Source organism: Poecilia reticulata, chromosome 14, assembly GCF_904066995.2.
Source record: "Poecilia reticulata chromosome 14, P_reticulata-male-v2, whole genome shotgun sequence".
NCBI lineage: Eukaryota > Metazoa > Chordata > Actinopteri > Cyprinodontiformes > Poeciliidae > Poecilia > Poecilia reticulata.
This window is the reverse complement of record NC_088843.1, coordinates 17,167,355-17,185,030: the sequence shown is the minus strand read 5'-3', so window position 1 is coordinate 17,185,030 and position 17,676 is coordinate 17,167,355. Positions and strand designations below refer to the sequence as shown.

The following is a 17,676-nucleotide window of genomic DNA, read 5'->3' as shown; positions in this document are numbered from 1 at the left end:
TGCACTTCTCCCTCAAGTAACGATTGCCCATCTACGCTTCTACGTCTGTTTGCATCGCGCCAAACTAGAATGCAGAGTGCCGATTTGTCCGAAAGATTTGTCGCGAGCATGCGGGCGAAACGCCACGGCACGGCGCCCGGTGTCTGCTAGGAACCCGAAAGGCCCTGCAGATGTTGGCACCGGCAGCCGGGTCGGCTGGATTATCAGTCAGCCGATTGGGTAAAGGCGGTGTTGGATTACACGGATAACAACACTTCCTTACTACTCTCACTTACAGGGCGTCCAACCTGACAATCACCCTCTCGAATCATTTTTTTTTTCTTCTTTTTTTACGGCGCAATCAATAACAAATCTTGACATCATGTTCAAGTGTTTCCTTTATAAAAGCTCTGAGCACCACACTTTCCCTTTTCATCTTTTACAGCCATCATTCTTTTATAGGAGTATAACCTTGGGTGAATCTACGATCGGTTCACAGGTAAGAAAGTGAATTTTCTAGTCATACTTTTTTTCTGTCCTTGTTCTTGCAGCAGCAGAGTAAATTATTTCCTCTTAAAGGCCTTTTTTTTTCCTTTCCATCTTCTTTCCATCTAAACTACCCGGTTTCACAACCTCCATTATTGAGAAACTACAACCACCTTGGGCATCGCTCTGTAAGCCACTAAAGAAGCGAAGGGGAACGGTCCCTTCTTACCTGCGAGCTCGTGGTGGATCAGGTTGGCGAAGTTGGGGTCGTCCCCCCACCAGAAGAGCCACAGCTCCCTCCAGCCCTGCCGCTGGCTGCGCCGCCACACGCTCAGCACGTCGGCCTTAAGGCAGCGGCTGAAGCTGCACAGGATGGGGTCCTCCTCCGTCACCGGGAAGAGGATGGGGGCGGAGGTGGGACCCTGCCACACGAACTTCTTCCATTTGATCCCCGTCAAGTCAGCCTGCAACCGAGGGGAGAGAGGGAGGAAAAGACAGTGAGGGAGTTGGAGGATTCGCTGGTGTACAATTCAGCACCTTTTGGGGGGAGAGGCGGGAAATGAAGTGTACTAAAAACTATGCAGTTTTTACAAAAAACATGGTATTGTTTCTCTTTGATGATTACTGCTGTAAAACAAAAAAAGGGGGGGTACTAAAGAAAAATGGTTCTTAAAGTGCCTTGCAAATTTTGTTATAAAATTTATTGCTATATGTCACGATAAATTTTGTCTGGAAGATACATGGCCTCAGAAATTATTGCGATGAATGATTATGTTGTCATTTTCACAGTGATTTTCAAGTAATATGCTGAAAATGGCATAATAATAATAATAATAATAATAATAATAATAATAATAATAATAATAAGGAAAATTTGTCCTCTCAAAGATCAATAAACGTGAACATTTAATGCTGGAACTGGAAGACTTTTTCTTTTAAATATCCAAAATAAATAAAACACAACAACCAAAAACAGTGGATATGAATTAGAAATAAACACCAAACACAACCAAAGCCATAAATGAAACAGATTAGGACGTTTCTGTGAATAAAATAGGCCAGTTTTAATTATCGGACCGATACCGATATGTTAAAAACCAGTCGATGTCGATTTATCGTGCATCCCTAGTTAAATGACTCTTTACTAATTAGATACATTATTAAGGCAAGTGGATGCTGTCTTTAATTTAGTAGCATCAGAGTAAATGGAATTGAAGGAAAAGCAACGCCGTACTTTTCAGATTTTTAATTATTAAAAATAAAATAAGAACTATATACAAGACTGATTCATCTTAAAATTAACCATGGACTTGTGGTGTATTTTTATTTATTTTTTTTAACTTCTATAACGTGGGGCCAGACTTTAGAAAGGGCTTAGAAGGGCGGTCGCCCAGGGCCTCAATTTTTTGAAATAAGTTTTCATTAGTGAATAGGGACCCCAAAGTCTCCAGCCCCGGACCCCACATCCTTGTAAATGCGGCCCTGGTGTAACGTGACGAAAGTTCAGGGGTTCCAAGGAATTCACGAAGGCAATGCATTTGGAAGACTTTGTTCAGGACTGTTTAGGATTACAAGGAACAGAATGTTCAAAACACATCATGATGAAGTGGTTCTGGTTCGTATAGTTTCACTGCTTTTAATCCGTATTATTGCCGATTGCTGGCAGCGGCGGAGTCTGCTTTTACGCAGAGAACCCAGAGGAGAAATCCTCATAGGCACTAAATCACCAGCAGGGTTATTAAGTGTTAAAGCAGGAACATTACGCCCCGCTGCTGGCTCGGGCTGCTGCTTATCAACCCATGTTTACCTAAACACACGCAACACATGCCGGCTACCTTAGAACACAAACGCAATGCCTTATAGGCACTCACATGCGTTCCCCTGCCGGCGTAAGTGGGCCTCGATTTATCCTTGTAGGCATTTCAACTAATCCGCAACAACACGGCCTGTTCATTACACAGCTGTTTAGTCCTGCTTCGTTCGGGCAGACTGAGAGAGCCTTCCCGCTGTATATTCAACCAATTAATCCATTACAATTCAGGGGGATACCTTAACTCAAGTTCAGACGCATTGAGCGTGGAAAAGTGATTACTCGTGGTTGTGGCGAAGCAGTGGTCTTTTGCCCGAGTAGGGATAAGCTGGGAAATTTGTGGTGGAGGTGTACGCTCTTTGTTGTCAAGCTGGACCTAAGGTGGCCCTCAGAAACAGGTTGGTATTGATAACAACAATCTTCCTGATCCATTTTAAAGCCTAGTATCGTCTCCCTATACCCCATAATTAAGGCGTTTTGAGTCAAGAAACCTTAGAAATAAAATAAAAAATAAAACTTCCTTATCTCTGGTAACAGAAAGCTGAAGGATTTACTCTAATTTAAAAGATGTGAGCTGAAGAAAAAAAAAAAAAAAAGAACATTTTAAATAGAGAAGCACAAAGCAATCAGATGGTTTCGGCTTGATCAGCGTCTCAAGAGGCGAAAACTCAAAGATCGACTCGTTTTTTGATCATTAAACGCACTGTGCCGTGTCACGCAGAGAACACTCTTGGGGTGTGGAAGCTGTTATCGACTGAAGGACCCAAAGTTAGCCGTTTTCGATATCAGTTTGATGTTTAAGAAGAAAGTCGGGAGAGACGGATTTGAAAGGCAAACACATTTCCTCCGACATGTCAGCATATGTCTGTTCAGGCCGACAGAGAGCGAGCAAGATTTCCCGCTACGATACATTTATTGTATAATTTATTCTTTATTGTGATAAAATATAAATTCTATTTAACGATGTTTAAAAAAAACGAGAAAAAAAACTATCCATATTATTGGGATTGTTGGCTTTACTATTTTCTCCACTGTTTTTTCATGGACAGCATCAATAAATACCTATAAACTTGAACATACAATTTAGCAGTTACTGTGTGTAGTTTAGTGATACAAAATCACACTAAAGAAACTAAATTTAATGATTTTTCTAGAGCAGCGTTTGAGGATATATGATTGCAGTGAGAGCCACTTAAACTTACCTAAAGAAATAACCCGCTCTTAATGTCACTTTATTCATTATCACAATAGTACCATGAAATATTGTGATAAAATTAAGTCCATATCGCCAACCCCCTACTTTCTGCAAATAACAGAAAAGCTGAACAGAAGGCAGAAAAGGCTTTATTTTTACTGTTTTGAGTTTTCAAACACACTGTATTTGGAAATGATGGCAGGATTTGGTTGTATCCCTGTTAAAGTAAGAATCTAGATTCCCTAGGAAAGTTGCTCCCCCCGCTGATGTTGCAAATTGACAACTGCTGAAAGAAGGAGGCGATAAAAAATATCCCAATATTTTGTGGAATTTATGGTGAAAATGACAAACGCAACAATAAGAAAAAGTTTCTTTGCCGTCTTTTTTAAGCAACAGTATGATTCACTGCATGACGGCGCAATGAAAGGTCCAGAAAGACAAAGACTGCTCTTAAAATACCAGCTGCACTTACGTAGAGCTACTAACTGTAACTGAATTGAATCATGTTTTTCAATTTGTAGGTATTTGTTGCTGCTCCTGTGGAACCAACAGTGGAGAAAATTGCAAAAATAAAAATTCAATACTATCCAGTTTTATGGAGTTTTCAAACATCGTTAACTGGAATTCGTCATTATGCGAGTAAATCTAAATTCTTTCCATATACAAATATTCACAATAACAATACATGATAAATGCCCAATCCTTGAGCAAAATTAGCAATGATAAACCATTTTTATGCCATTACATAAATTACATAGGTTTTAACACAATTAATCACTTTTTTTTCTTTTTGTCGGTTTTGTTTTGTTTTGTTTTTTTCATGCAAAAGTCCTGAGGCGTAGCCTTTGTATTTGTATGTCTCTGGCTCATCAGTAAATATAATGAACAAGCGACATGGGTGAACAGCGATGGACGCTGAAGTCGCTTCTCTTGGCCCACTGGAGGTTCATTTTTGCTAAAAAACAAAAACAACAACAAAAGAAACGATCTGATTGAACACTGAAAAGACTATTGTATGCTCAAGTTGTGCTAAAAGGAATTGACCAATCAGCGAAGCTATTACAGGCTAAAATACAATGTCAGTGTTAAACACGGTGCAGCAGAACAGACGTCCCCAATGCTAACACCAGTGTCCACTGCCCACATTTCTAAAGAAGGATTCTTTGAAAGTAGTTCCATGACTGATCAGATGTTGGTGAAACACTTGAAAGCTGAATGGTTATACTCTTACTTTGTACTAATCTAATGGTAGAATAACCTAAATATATATTAAAAACAAAAAAAAAATCTTTATTTGTTGAGCTCATCTATTTTTTCAATAATCTGGCAGCAACCTTTTTTGAATTTCAAATTTTGTCAGCATATATATATACATAAAAAAATATATATAATAAAAACACTACTTGCCGTTTTTTAGCATTATTTTGTGGGCCGGAAGTGGAAAAGTTCAATGCTAGTTTTGCTGTTCTCGCGGTGCTAACCACTCACCTAAGATGCTAAAGCCAGTTTAAAACATAAACTACTGCCATCATTTGACCATTATAAAACGTTAGTTAAAATTGTGTATCAACGCTCCTCATCTCCCGTGACTACTGCTGGGATTAAAAAGAAAAAAAGAACGACCTCTCATTACACGGAGGTCAGCAAAAAGGATTTGGAATGCAGTTTCTAAATCTTGTCAAAAGAATTGACAAAAACACTTAATGACAAGTCAGAGGTTTACAAAAATTGGTGACCAGAAAATTCTGACCGACGCATCTCTTTTTCGTTTCTTTCTACCAAACACTAACCGAACATTGATCACAAAAAAGGAAAACCTCTAAACACATCACAACAGCCATGGCGTTCGTCTGTCAACCACCTTCCACGCTGCGCTATCGTACACATCAATCTTCACCAGAAAGACGTCAGAACTTTGATTCAGCTGCTCTACTTTACGCATCAAACAGAACAAAGCAAATGTTTGCTTTGTACCCACCACCAGCAACAGTGAAGAAAAAAAAATATCAAAAATCAAAGTCAGATTGCAATATATTCTTGTTTCACATATGAACACACCATAATTACACTACATGCATCAAAGCGTGATCTCTGATGAGCGACCAGACTTCCTGAGGAATTCTAAAAATGCTGCCTCTGGGGGGGTTCAAACAGCCAAAAGCGCGGCCTTAGTGCGATGGCAGCGGTGCAGCGGGCGGTTGGGCCCCGCTCTTTCCTGCTGGAGTGCGAGAAGCACTACTTTACACCTGCGCCACGCTCGGAAACATCTGTGCTCACAATGGAAAGGGAGGGTGGAAACAACGGTTAACTGTGAAACCAGATCGTAAGCGGTGCAGACAGGCAATTAGAAGGTGAGCACCCCATATCGTCTTAACCACCGCGTCCGGACCTCCTCTGTGTGTGTGTTGTATCTTATGGAAGGCTTTTTGTTCTTCCTCCAGCAAAAAATTGGTTTTTACACTTGCATGTGCTGCTGAGATGGGGCGGGGAGGAGGGGAACGCAGGAATCTAACAGTTGCTGAAGCCCTGAAAAAAAAAAAAAAAACTAACATTCAAATAGGAGTTTCAGTTTGCGCTTTCACTACTGCAGCCAATTTCGCTCTAATAAAAGTTAAAAGTCTTTACACACGAAGTCCCTCCATTTCTGTTTCCATACAATTATGAGTTTCGAGCCTTAAATTGTTCTCATACGACGACGATTAAACAGCCGAAGTTACCGGCGAAGAGAAATTGCCAGAAAGATACCGCTTTCCCATTGCTCTTACAGGTCAGATCTAAATGGCAGTGAACAAAAGTGGATACAGTTAGAGGGTAATTGCTTGACATTAAAGGATAATAAAAAAAAAGGAAAAAAGCTCTTCTCGTATTTATATAGAAGATTAAAGGCCCCACCAGACAAACACCATGTCCTATTGTGAGTTCTTGCGTATAAAAATGTTCAAGTGCATATCCACTGCACTATATTTGAACTATTTGAGTACAGCAATTAAACTGCAGAAAAATGTTAAAAGGGGGTCTTAAAATTATGTCTAAAGGAAAGTTATTGGTTTAGCAAAAAAAAAAAGAAAGAAAGAAAGGGGGGGAGAGTAAAAAAGAGAGCAGATTTCTTGAAATCTGCATGTTTTACTTAAAGAGAAGTACAGCTGAGTGGGGAATTTATTCCATAATTTATTTTGAACTCGATGTCAGATTTTATTTGGTAAATCTTTACACACTATAGATCAGAGGCAGATCAGATGGAAAACATTTAGTGCAACGCAACCTGGCTGCAGGCTACAAAAGCAGCTGGTCACTTTAATACAAATGCTTCCACTTCTTTAAAGTATACCTATAAATGCATGGATTTCTAACTATTAGGGGAATAAGAAGTTAAGGTTTTATCGCAATATTTTTTGGTACTGTTGTGATAATGATGAGTGGCGATCAGGACTTTTTGTTGCTTTATTTTTAGGTCAACTATATGGCTGCCACCTTGTGTCACAGCAGTAATGGCACCACAAACACAAATGCTGCTCTTGAAAAACGTTCCTATTTGTCTTAAGCCTCTTTAGGATACCAGTCCCACATAGAAGTGTGATTTATTTCACTTAACTGTAAATTGTAACTGGATTTAATCCTTTTATAATTCATTGAGCAGCAAAAATGTGATAAATTTGTAAAACTAACGATGCCAACAACAGTTTTGGCAGTAATGAATCAAAATTCATACCATGACATGTAAAATATTGAGACACGACAAGCGATGCAATAAACGGTTTAAAGAGGAGCAGCAAAAGATAACGACTGATTTGTGTTTTCCTGGAAAGTCGTCCGACTGTCAAACAGCAACAGTCTTCAGTCAGAGGCTCTTTGAGATTCGTTGTGAGACTGACTGCTAGTGGAAATCGTTCCTGCCCACAGCGAGTCTTTGAAGATACTTCACTTTTAAACCTTAACTTCTAAAAGGTATAATGTATAACACTTAATATGGAGCGCTAAGAAATTCCCAAAGCACAATAAAACTCAGTGTTTTAACAATAACAAAACTTTGATAAGCACATTTGTTATTTTTAGAAACAGAAATGCAGCAATTATTCCTTCTGTTGTTAAAATAACACAACGCATAAATTACTAGTTTTGATAATGCTATGTATAATAGTTATTTATCATATGAATTTTGATATACTAAAATAAAGGGGGAAACATGTTTAAATTTGGAATATTTCCACAGAATATTCCACAATTTTTTGTTGTTGTTCTCTTTACAGGCGGCCAAATTTGTCTCGGGAAAAGTGAACAGTCTCCTTTCAGCCAGCTGAACAGCAGTCTGCAGCAACAGGGGTGGATAGAAGCAGCCCTCTATCTCTCGTTGCTCAAAGCAGCAGAAGAAAACTCTCTGCACACCATTAAAAGTGACTTCAACACTTCGAAACAACATTGTTGCACTTGTTTTCTTCTTCCCCAAACCTCAGCCTACCTCCTCCTGGCCAGTAATCAGCCCATCCCTCCGCATTATGCGGTCGGAGTTTCTCTCCTCTCAGTTTATCGACATGAAAACAACTGATATCCGCTTACAGGACTTACAGTGACAGAGAGGGAGGGAGAGATCTGTTTTTGTTGTATTCAAGTTCAACTTCAAATGCATTTTATGCAAAAGCTGCACCTAGATCATTACAAACATCTGAACATTTACGGTTTAGATAAAGACGTTAAAAAAAAAACAAAAAACGGCTACACTGTACTGATCTCTGTCAACACTGACATTTGAACTCAGTGTTGAAGTTCCTCCTGTTTGCAGCCACCTGTTGCTGTCTGGCTGTCTGCTGCCGTTGCTCACCGCCTCCGCTGGATTTTTTGCTTTGTTGACCTTCCTTTTTGTCTAAAAGCATGCAACTGTGCATATTTTTTTCCCCCTTCATCTAAAAATCTACATGTTAAAGCTATCCTTGTGTTTCTGAAGTACATTGTCTTTCATGGCACATCTAATTTAACATCCTTTAAGTTAGTGGCCAGGCACTTCAACATAAATTAAAGCAATGACGAAAATGTTAAGCAGTTTAATGTTGCGCCGCTCCTGTCAGACATCAACAAGCTGCCTGTAATTATCCCTAGTTTTTACAGTGCAACTAAACGCATGAGTCAAGCAGAGAGAGAGAGAGAAAAAAAACAACTGATCAAACACAGTGGTAACCCGGAGTTTGACCCAGTTCATTGCAGGGATTTAGCCACTGTCGTAGCTAAAATACTGATTAGTGCTGCAGCTACAGCTGCTGCTGCTCGGCTGTTGACTTACAGGAGCAGCAGGCCGCCCTCCTCGTCTTACATTACAGCTCTGACCATGACCTTTTTATTTTATTTTTTTATCATTATTATTTTATTTTTGTTGTGCGTGACCGTTTCTGGTGTTATCAGGACTGGCGCATCTTTCCTGTGGCTGTTCTTGAAGGAAGCCACCTGAACACGCGACAAGTTGTTCCTACTTTGTAACCAAAAAAAAAAAAAACTTTTCCAGCTCCACACTTTGGAGATAAAACTAATACAGAGGACAATTTCAACTCACCATTGTACGATATTGTTTATTACTGTTATTAATAATGTCACGTGATTCTACGCTCTACAGGAGAAGTGAAGTACAATATAGCAAAATTGTATGTTTTTAAATGTCTCTCACACATTCACACCCTATCCACCTGACTGGTTCAAGAAAGTTACAAAACAAATCTCAAAAAAAATGTTCTTACCAAGTGTTCCAGCATTTAGCAAAATAATAATTTAGGTAATTCTAACTGACCTAAAACATGAGAAGCTTGGTCTGATTTAACATCAAACAAATATGAAAAAAAATTATTTACCTTTAAATATCTGGTTTAAGTTTTAAATATCGCTTTGCAAATTTAGGTTTTTAATTAGAGGTGCACTGGTTGCAGTTATCTGTCCAATTGCTGATTACCAATCTTTTAAAAGCCTGACCTGCCGATTCAGATTTTTTTATTTATTTTTTTTATCTGAAATGTTGCTAAACATAGCAAGAAAGTCTCTGATTTGGCAGCAGTGGGGTGACTACTGTTAAGTGCAAATGTGCAGACATGATCTGGCGAGCCGGGCTACAGGTCAAACCTCTTTCATGGCAAAGAAAAAGATGACGGTGGTTGATATTCAGAACTTTGCCACGGTAGACAAGATCAGCTTCGCACGTCAGTACCGCCGATCACCGATATCCAAAATTAAGGAAATTGGGGTCACTGTATCAATACACCCCTATTTTTAAATTAAGTCAGATTGCACTTTATTACAAAACTGTACAATCTCAATATCAAATACTTTTAAAGGCTTTATACAGAAGGCAAGCACCAACCTTGAAACCACCTGCTCGAAATTCAAGCATTTTCAAGGATTACAAACCCTGTAAGGACCACAAGCAGTTTGTCAGAAACGAAATGAATGGATGGACACACAAGAAAACTTCTCCAGTTTTGCACAAGCGCCATAAAGTTGACCAAGCTCAGCACGTGGGGCTTTTCCTCCTCACAGAATCTATTAAATCTGTGAGGATGTTGTGATGAAGTAGATGTTCAGGATCTTAACAGAAATGTCCAAACAATTCTGGCTACACAGCTAAACAAAAAGTTATCAAATATTTTCTACGTTTGTTTCTAGTGAAAAATCTTAGTATACTTGAAGTGAAACCAAACCAGCTTACTGGTACAAGCAACTTTTCGGCAAGATATGGGAGCTTGTTTAAAGTCAAAAGTTCCCCAATATATATTTTTTAATCAATGTTAAGGAGTTTTCTTGCCAAAAAAGTTGCTTGTAAGCAAGTTTGCACTTTATTCTAGACCAAAAAAATAAATACTTGGAAAGCTTTCGTGTTTTTACAGTGGCTCTGTTAGGTTTGACGCTCATCCGACTGGACGAACAAGGAGTCTGTTGAAGTAGAAGTGTCTGTACCTGCTGCACAAATTAGCAAATCTCCTCCAAAGTCATTTTTAATTAAGTTTGTTCTCTTCCAAGACTAAGCTATTTAAGCATGGAGCCAGGTAAAATGTTACCACATGTTACTGTGGAAAGACTGGAAAGTTTGTCTTCGCAGTCTCTCACCATGAAGCGTACATGGCGATAATCCCGTCAGGGGTTTGTGTGGCATCGAGCGCTTCATAAAAACGTCAGCTCAACGAGAGCGCTAAAAAAGCCTGCCGATACCCACGGGAATGACGATCCACGGCTAGAAATGTAGAACGAAGAAATCGGCTGTTAATCGGAACCGACCTGACCGGTCGAAAAGTTTCACTGTCCAGTGAAGCTACGGTAAGGAAAAACGAGGTTGTGCAACGATAAAACTGAACGTTATTGCCGAGTGAAGAAGAGTAGAAGTGAGCTACGTCCTGCGTTGCTGAGGTTTTGGATATCAGGGGAAGAACTTTAAATACATCAAAAAGCAGCAAGACAGAGTCAGTCCATTCAAATTCAATTTGAAAACACTTCATTTATCCTTAAGGGAAATTAAATGTCGTTGCTCATATCATCCAAGTAGGATTTTTGCTAGTAGTCAGGCCTGCAACGAATCTGAAGAGCCTCAGACTGAAGACTGTTGCTGTCATGACAGCATTATGACAGTTCAATTTCCAGACAGCGGAGACGATATTCCACGGCAGCATGTGTAGTGGATGACGCCATCGGTTGTTAGAAAGCACTGCTAATCCGCCTCATTTGCTTTTGTCACTCCTCTTTAACTCTGTCAGGGCGTGTTGTTAGAAAGCAGAACAGAGACACGACGGAGTCTGGGATTTGATCCTTGTACATTGTGACAGATGGAAGAGATTATTTGAACTTACTCCATCCCCTTTTCAGCTCCTCTTGGATTTGGGGGTCACAGTTCAGGTATTATTTGAATTTCTGAGATGCTAATTAGCTGATCCCAGTTGAAAAAAAAGGACCAAAAGTCCTTCCAGTTGCACAGGATCCAAACACCAGTCTGTCTCAACATGCAATGCCTCAACCAAAAAAAAAAAAAAGTTATAAACAAAAAGAACCAGCATGCTGCTACCAAGAGTGACATAATTCTAATAACATCATCTGCAATTCATGACAGCAGAGATGCTCAGATCCAGGATATTTCCTGATCCGAAAGGGATATATGTGCCGATACCAATATTGCTGTTACCCCTGCAATTTGTCCACATATGTTAAATCCTATTTGTATCCACAAGGTCAGTAAATACGTGATAAACCTCAACAAACTGTCTTTCTATGAGGATAAACTCGGATTTAAAATGTTGAATCTGAAAAGTTCCGAGTAAAAAACGTAAATAACGTTTGGATCGGTGACCCGTTTATCATGGATTATGCTGGGATTTGAACTGTTGGCCAGATGGATACCGGTTCTGGATCAGATCAGACGAGACGGGATTGGGACCCAAATTCTCTAGAATGTATGCAAACATTATTACTATTTATTATGGTTTGTTAGCAGAGCAAGCAAAAGCTAATTTAAAAATACAAACTTCGATCACTGTTTTAAAAAGCGGCAAAAAATACTGCCTCAATAAAATACGTTTTATTGAGGCCAGATAAATATTCTCAGTATCCTAATTTATCATTCTTTTTTTTGTGTAGCACCCTTTTCATTCAGTTTCTTTTACGGTAGTACGGTACTCTACGCTCCTAGAGACATGTGACGTCTCTTTTCCAAACATAAATATGACTACTCAGTTAGGGAGGCTAGAAGACCTGCTTCATAATGCTGTATTTTATATTTTTAAAGAGAAACTAGAATTAATTAAAATTGATAGAATTAGTAGGTCAAAATAAGGATGAACATTTATCGTGTCGTTTATCATTTATCGTAATAAATTTCTTATAAGAATTGTGATTTATTGTCACGATACAGTCCAGTTAATGAATGCAATTATTGAGAACTCTTATTTACATGACTGCTGTCCAAAAAAGGCGCATTACAATTTCTTTCAAAAGCAGCATTTTGTGGAGTTGATATCCGTGTCGTGAAGTCACATTCTTACAGAAAGTTACCTTAAAAAGAAGTGATGAATTGTTCTTTTCTCTTTTATTGTCATCACACAGTACCACGAAATATCATGATGAAAACTTTAAAGTCCATCTCGCCCACCGATAGGTCAAAGGTTTACAAACTGTAGTCTGCTTGGTGCATCTCTATTTAAGTCAACCTATTGCTTTTAGATGTTACAACTGAGTTTCCTCCAATTTTATGCACAAAAAACCCCCACAAATTCTAGATCAAAGTGTCCTTAAATCCCCCTGAAATCGAAACGAGAAAAACAGCATGCCACAACTCTGCACCCAAAGATAGCTTTGCTGTCTGCAGTTGCGCTGTTTGTACTTTCTAAATAAATTAGTTACAGACTGTGTGTAAAAAAATAAAAAAAAGAAAAATATATAGAGTGCCAAAGATTCCTGAGTATTTCCTTCCAACAGCTCTGCTTCCCAGGCTGTGCGCATGAGTGTACCTCAGACATTTCCAGCCCTGTGAATCAACACGGCGCTCCTTCCTGCTCGCTTCTTACTAAATACTCAGATATGCGGAGCAACTGCTCGGGAGAAGCGTCCCGGGCAGCGTGGCCAGCGCCAGTCGTGGGGAGTTTTAGATTTCATAACGCCAGAGCCCAGGAATCACGCCGGCGCATTAGAAGGGGATCGTGAGGCCGAAGCTGCTGTATAGAGAGAGGGGAGAAGTTTTCCTGAGGTGACGCACACTTTATAACTCGGTGGGGTCGCGACCTCTAGAACTCTGCCAGCTAGCTTACCTTCCCCTCTGGCAACTTTGGGTTCTGGGTCTGAATAGGGAACACTGTGTTCGAGCAGCTGCCTTTTTAAGATGCAAGACAACAGGTGAGGCTGCTCAAATCATGTCACAGATGCTCCTTCTCCTACCAAGTTTCTTTTTCCTGCCAATTTACCTTTCCACCCCGAGTGAGCCTGTTCTGAAGCGAACCTGAAACTAGCAGGTGCTCTGGCATTTTTCTTTCCGAAAGTGATGCAAATTCACTCCCGTAGTCGACGACAATTTCAATCAATTAAATGTAGAAGAAAGCCGCCAAAGGTCTCACAGGTACACCAGAGGACAGAGTTCTCATGGTCTTACTTGCAATATTAAGAATATTATTGCACCAACAGCATCATGCCATCCACCGAAGAACAGAGGGGAGGGGGGGGAGTAAACTACCACAATGTGTTCATATTCTTTTTTGCCATAAAACCACAAAGTGGACTCTGTTGAGCAAGTGAGTCATAACAGCAGTGGTGTTATGCTTAGTCTCAGCATGCAGGGAAAGAGAAAGAGAGAGGAAAAAAAAAAAAAAAAAACGTTAGCCAGCCGGGCACGGCACCGCCGCCGACCAGCCTCTGTCTTGTCCATCGCATCGTAGCCAACGCTGCCTTCAAGCGAGGTCGTAAACATTATAATTACGAGTTCTGCGCGACGCGGTCCGGAGACAGCGGGAGCGGCGCTGAGGGAAGAGAGAGTGGGAATTTTCTGCAGGGAAATGTTACCTTTAGGAGGGCGGAAGGCTTCGGAAGCGGCTAAACGCAGGGTGGCGTTCGGCCGTGTTGTTATTAGAATGAGTTTAATGTCAGCATTAGTAATGAGGCATTTCCCTGCTCATGTTTAACCCCCCCGCTCCCCTTTTTGGTTTCGCTGGCAGAGCTCTGCATATGTAATCTGTGCAGTTTGGACATCACAAGAGAGGGACTGCAACAGAAAAAAAATATTACTTTTTTTCCCTCCGGCAGCATTTAATCACTTTATTTTCCAATGAAATTGTATATGAAATGTTAAAGTTGTGGACATTAAACTGACCGGCTAACGTAAATGTACGAGTTTCTCATAATATTGAGAAGGTGTCGCAGCATTTACAATAAAAATAGGAAACAGAAAAGCAAAAATTATTCATACTGCTGCTAAAATGGCATCTGTTGTTACATCTATAATAATATATATTACTCTTCATTTGTTCTGTTTTGATTTTAACAAAAACAAAAATGAAACAAGCGCCTGTTAGAAGTGTAGAAAATCGTTGAATTTTGCAGGGCTCCTTTAGTTTTGAGCCCAGGTGTCTGACTTGAAACATTTCCTAGTCAGATCTGCCGCAAGCCAGCTGACCGGCAGGGCGCAGCAGGTGTTCACTGCTCTGTTTTACACAAGCTCCTGACGCTTTCAGCTGGCATTTCAGCTGGAACTTCAAACTAAAAAGAGTAGCGATCAGGGTTTGCATGGTTGAATCAGATTTTCTCGCAGGCCTGCTTTTCTTAAAAAAAATTTTAAGAAAAAGAAAAAGAAAAATATATAGCGTGCCAAAGACAAAGATTCCTGAGTATTTAATCTGCAGCTGGTTTGTTGTTTTTGATTCAACAGAACATGAATTACAAGATTATCCCGATTCTTGGAAGACAACATACCGTATCATCTGATTTTCAATTAACTGAAAAAAATGCATGCATAGACTAAAGAAATTATGGGAGAACTTACATTTTTATCCATAAAATAATGCAGATTCTCATCTGTTGGAGACTGACTGTTGCACCTGCACTTTAAAATAAAACAACAGTGGAAACAGCCAGCCATCCCCCCGACCCCCTAACTTTAACCCTTTTTAAAACTTCGGCACCATAACCAGCGTACAGTTCAACCTGTTGACAAGCCAATTAACTGCAACAACAAACACGCTCCCCCTCCCCACTGTTTTCCTGAGCATCTGGCCAGAGGACGGACTGTAAACAGGCCCACTAGGTTTGCTACTGTGGCCAAGAATATGGAGCAGGCAGGCTGTGGCTCCTAATGCACTGTTTGTCTCAAATGGGACTTAAATAATATCGGAGATCTCCGACCGCAGCTATTTAGGGTGATGTTAAGCAGCCACAACTGGCAACACGATCACATAAAGAAACATCCAGATGAAAGGCGGGTTAAGATTCATTTCAACAGAGAGCCATGCTGCTACCTTTTTTCCTTTTCTTTTCTTTTTTCTTTTCTTTTTTTTTGGGGGGGGGGGGGGTTGTTTGTACTGCCAGGGGTTCTGAATGCCAACCATTATATAATCAGCCTGTGCCCTAGTTGGTGCTGATACCAGAATATGAAGTCCAAGCAGATTAAGACACTGCCCCCCCCCCAAAAACAAACAAACAAACAAACAAAAAGCAACAATAACTACGTCTACTATGTTTAATGTTTCTTTTTTTGTTTACAATAGCATAAAGCGTGAAAAACTTTCGAGGAAAGAAACAAAAAAAAAAAAAAACAAGAGGCGGCTTTTAAAGAGGGGCGGGCTTGTCTGGACAAGCCGTGCAGTGACACCCGCTAGTTCATTCGGGAGGTGTCAGCATTAAACATAAACAGTAGCCCTATCTAGCAGCGACTGTTCAAAGGTCTGGCAGTTTCCAACTCAAAGCTGCTCAGCGAAGTGCATCAAGTGTTTGGATTGCGGCTCCCCGCTTGATAAAACGTAGTGGAAATGCGACGAAAACCAGATAGTAGCAGGTTAATAATAAACAAGGCGCCGAGGCGAACGGGAGAAAGTGCAACGACATCATTACTGAGAGGTTTGTAGTAGTACCAAATTGGGGGGGGCAGAAAAAGCACAGTTTTCCATCCCTTGTGGCAAACTAAATGTTAAATGAGATATAGTAACACAAGCTTTAGCTTTCAAGGAAAGTGAGAGTTTTGTTTACGGGCAGTCACCCTTGAACAGAAAGTTAACGCCAACTGACAGGTCATTGAAGCCAGCTGATAAAGTGTTAAAAATCATTTTCATTTAAAGTAAAATAACCCTGTCGTCTACTAATGTCAGCTTTGACAGGGCCTTAAGCCTGGCTAAGCTACTATCAACTGATGCCTCTGTGGCTAACGTTAGCATAGCCCCCGTTCAGCTAGTTAAAAATGGCTCCTTTCCTTTAGTTTTAAATCTCTTACCAGACAGAATAGATTGGAATGGCAATCCTCCAAGCTGGCCCCGTTCGGTACGAAACAAGAACTCATCCTTCTTCACTGTGAGATCCAACTCTCCATCGTTTTCACGTCCAGGGGAAATCAAAAAACAATTAGCCTCTGTGTGTTTTCTGTGCAAGCCTAATCAGCGAGAAATATTTTTCTGTAACATTTGGCTGGAGGAGTTAATTCAGCAAACAACCTTCCGACTGCAGTTTCCTCCGCCAGAGATAAAAAAAAAAAGAAAAAAAAAAGAAGCGGATAAAAGAGACAATGCCGTCCCTACGCCGACATCCCAAAAGTACGCCGTAAAACCATGTTCAAAAGAGCGTAAAAAATGTTCATAAAACAAAAAGAAAAGGAGAGCAAAGAAGCAACTCTCCCCCTCCCCCTTAGCCCTAAAACGGTCTCCGCTTTAAAAAAAAATAATAATAAAAACGCCTCGTCTCACTCCTCCATCGCTAAATTTATCCGAAAAATGAAATACATCCTGGCGAAACGTCTCGAAATCTGGCACCGGCCTACGTTTCAGCAGAGATTTTGATCATTATTAGAGCCTCGGTTCCTGTTGGTTTCCATTTGAATTCATGGATTCCTTTCTTTAATGGCGGCCACAGGGACAACTCTGCCTTCCACAGCCTATTGGCTCATTCGTGGTCAGAGCTTCGTCAAGCTAGCAGCGCGTCCACGGAGACACCTCGCACACAGAACGACGTTTCCGCCAAAATAAAAGCTAGTTTTACAGCTTCATTAGAAACATTTAGTGGACAATTTTGACATAAAGATTTTAATAAATAAAAGAGAAGTAAAGAAATTTCTCCCGCTCTGCTACTGTCTTATATTTAAGGTGTATTTTGTTACTTTAGCTTACCAGAACACGTCCTCCACATTTTTCCCATAAAGCACTGCATCTTGTCAACATATTTTCTTCACATTTGTCCTTTTCTTCTATTATTATTATTATTATTATTATTATTATTATTATTATTATTATTAGTAGTAGTAGTAGTAGTAGTAGTAGTAGTATCAGATAAACAGAAGAAAATACAGTGTCATGCAGTGGAGAAAATCAGGTGTACCAGCAGAAAAAGGTAAATGAAAGCATGCAGTCACTTAACTAAACATTATGGCAGACTTCACATTATAAATATACATTTCTTAAAAATGAACTGTCTCAGATTAGCTGCAACTCAGTAGCATAATATAAATAAAAATGAATTAATGAAAATAATAATTATTAGTATTATTACTATTATTGTTGTTATTGTTTCT

The 17,676-nt window shown here is 39.8% G+C and overlaps 1 protein-coding gene across 1 annotated transcript in view; it reads right to left on the bottom strand.

Annotated features, from left to right (window-relative positions):
• The window catches only part of med13a (mediator complex subunit 13a), a 94,625-nt gene extending 77,518 nt beyond the window's left edge, over positions 1-17,107 (bottom strand). Inside the window, exons 1-2 of the mRNA XM_008428196.3 lie at positions 16,390-17,107; positions 695-929 (exon numbers count right to left, since the gene is read on the bottom strand). Coding sequence (XP_008426418.1) covers positions 695-929; positions 16,390-16,455 — 301 coding nt within the window. The 5' untranslated portion in view covers positions 16,456-17,107. The remainder of the gene's footprint in view (positions 1-694; positions 930-16,389) is intronic.
• Between the last annotated feature and the right edge of the window lie 569 nt (positions 17,108-17,676).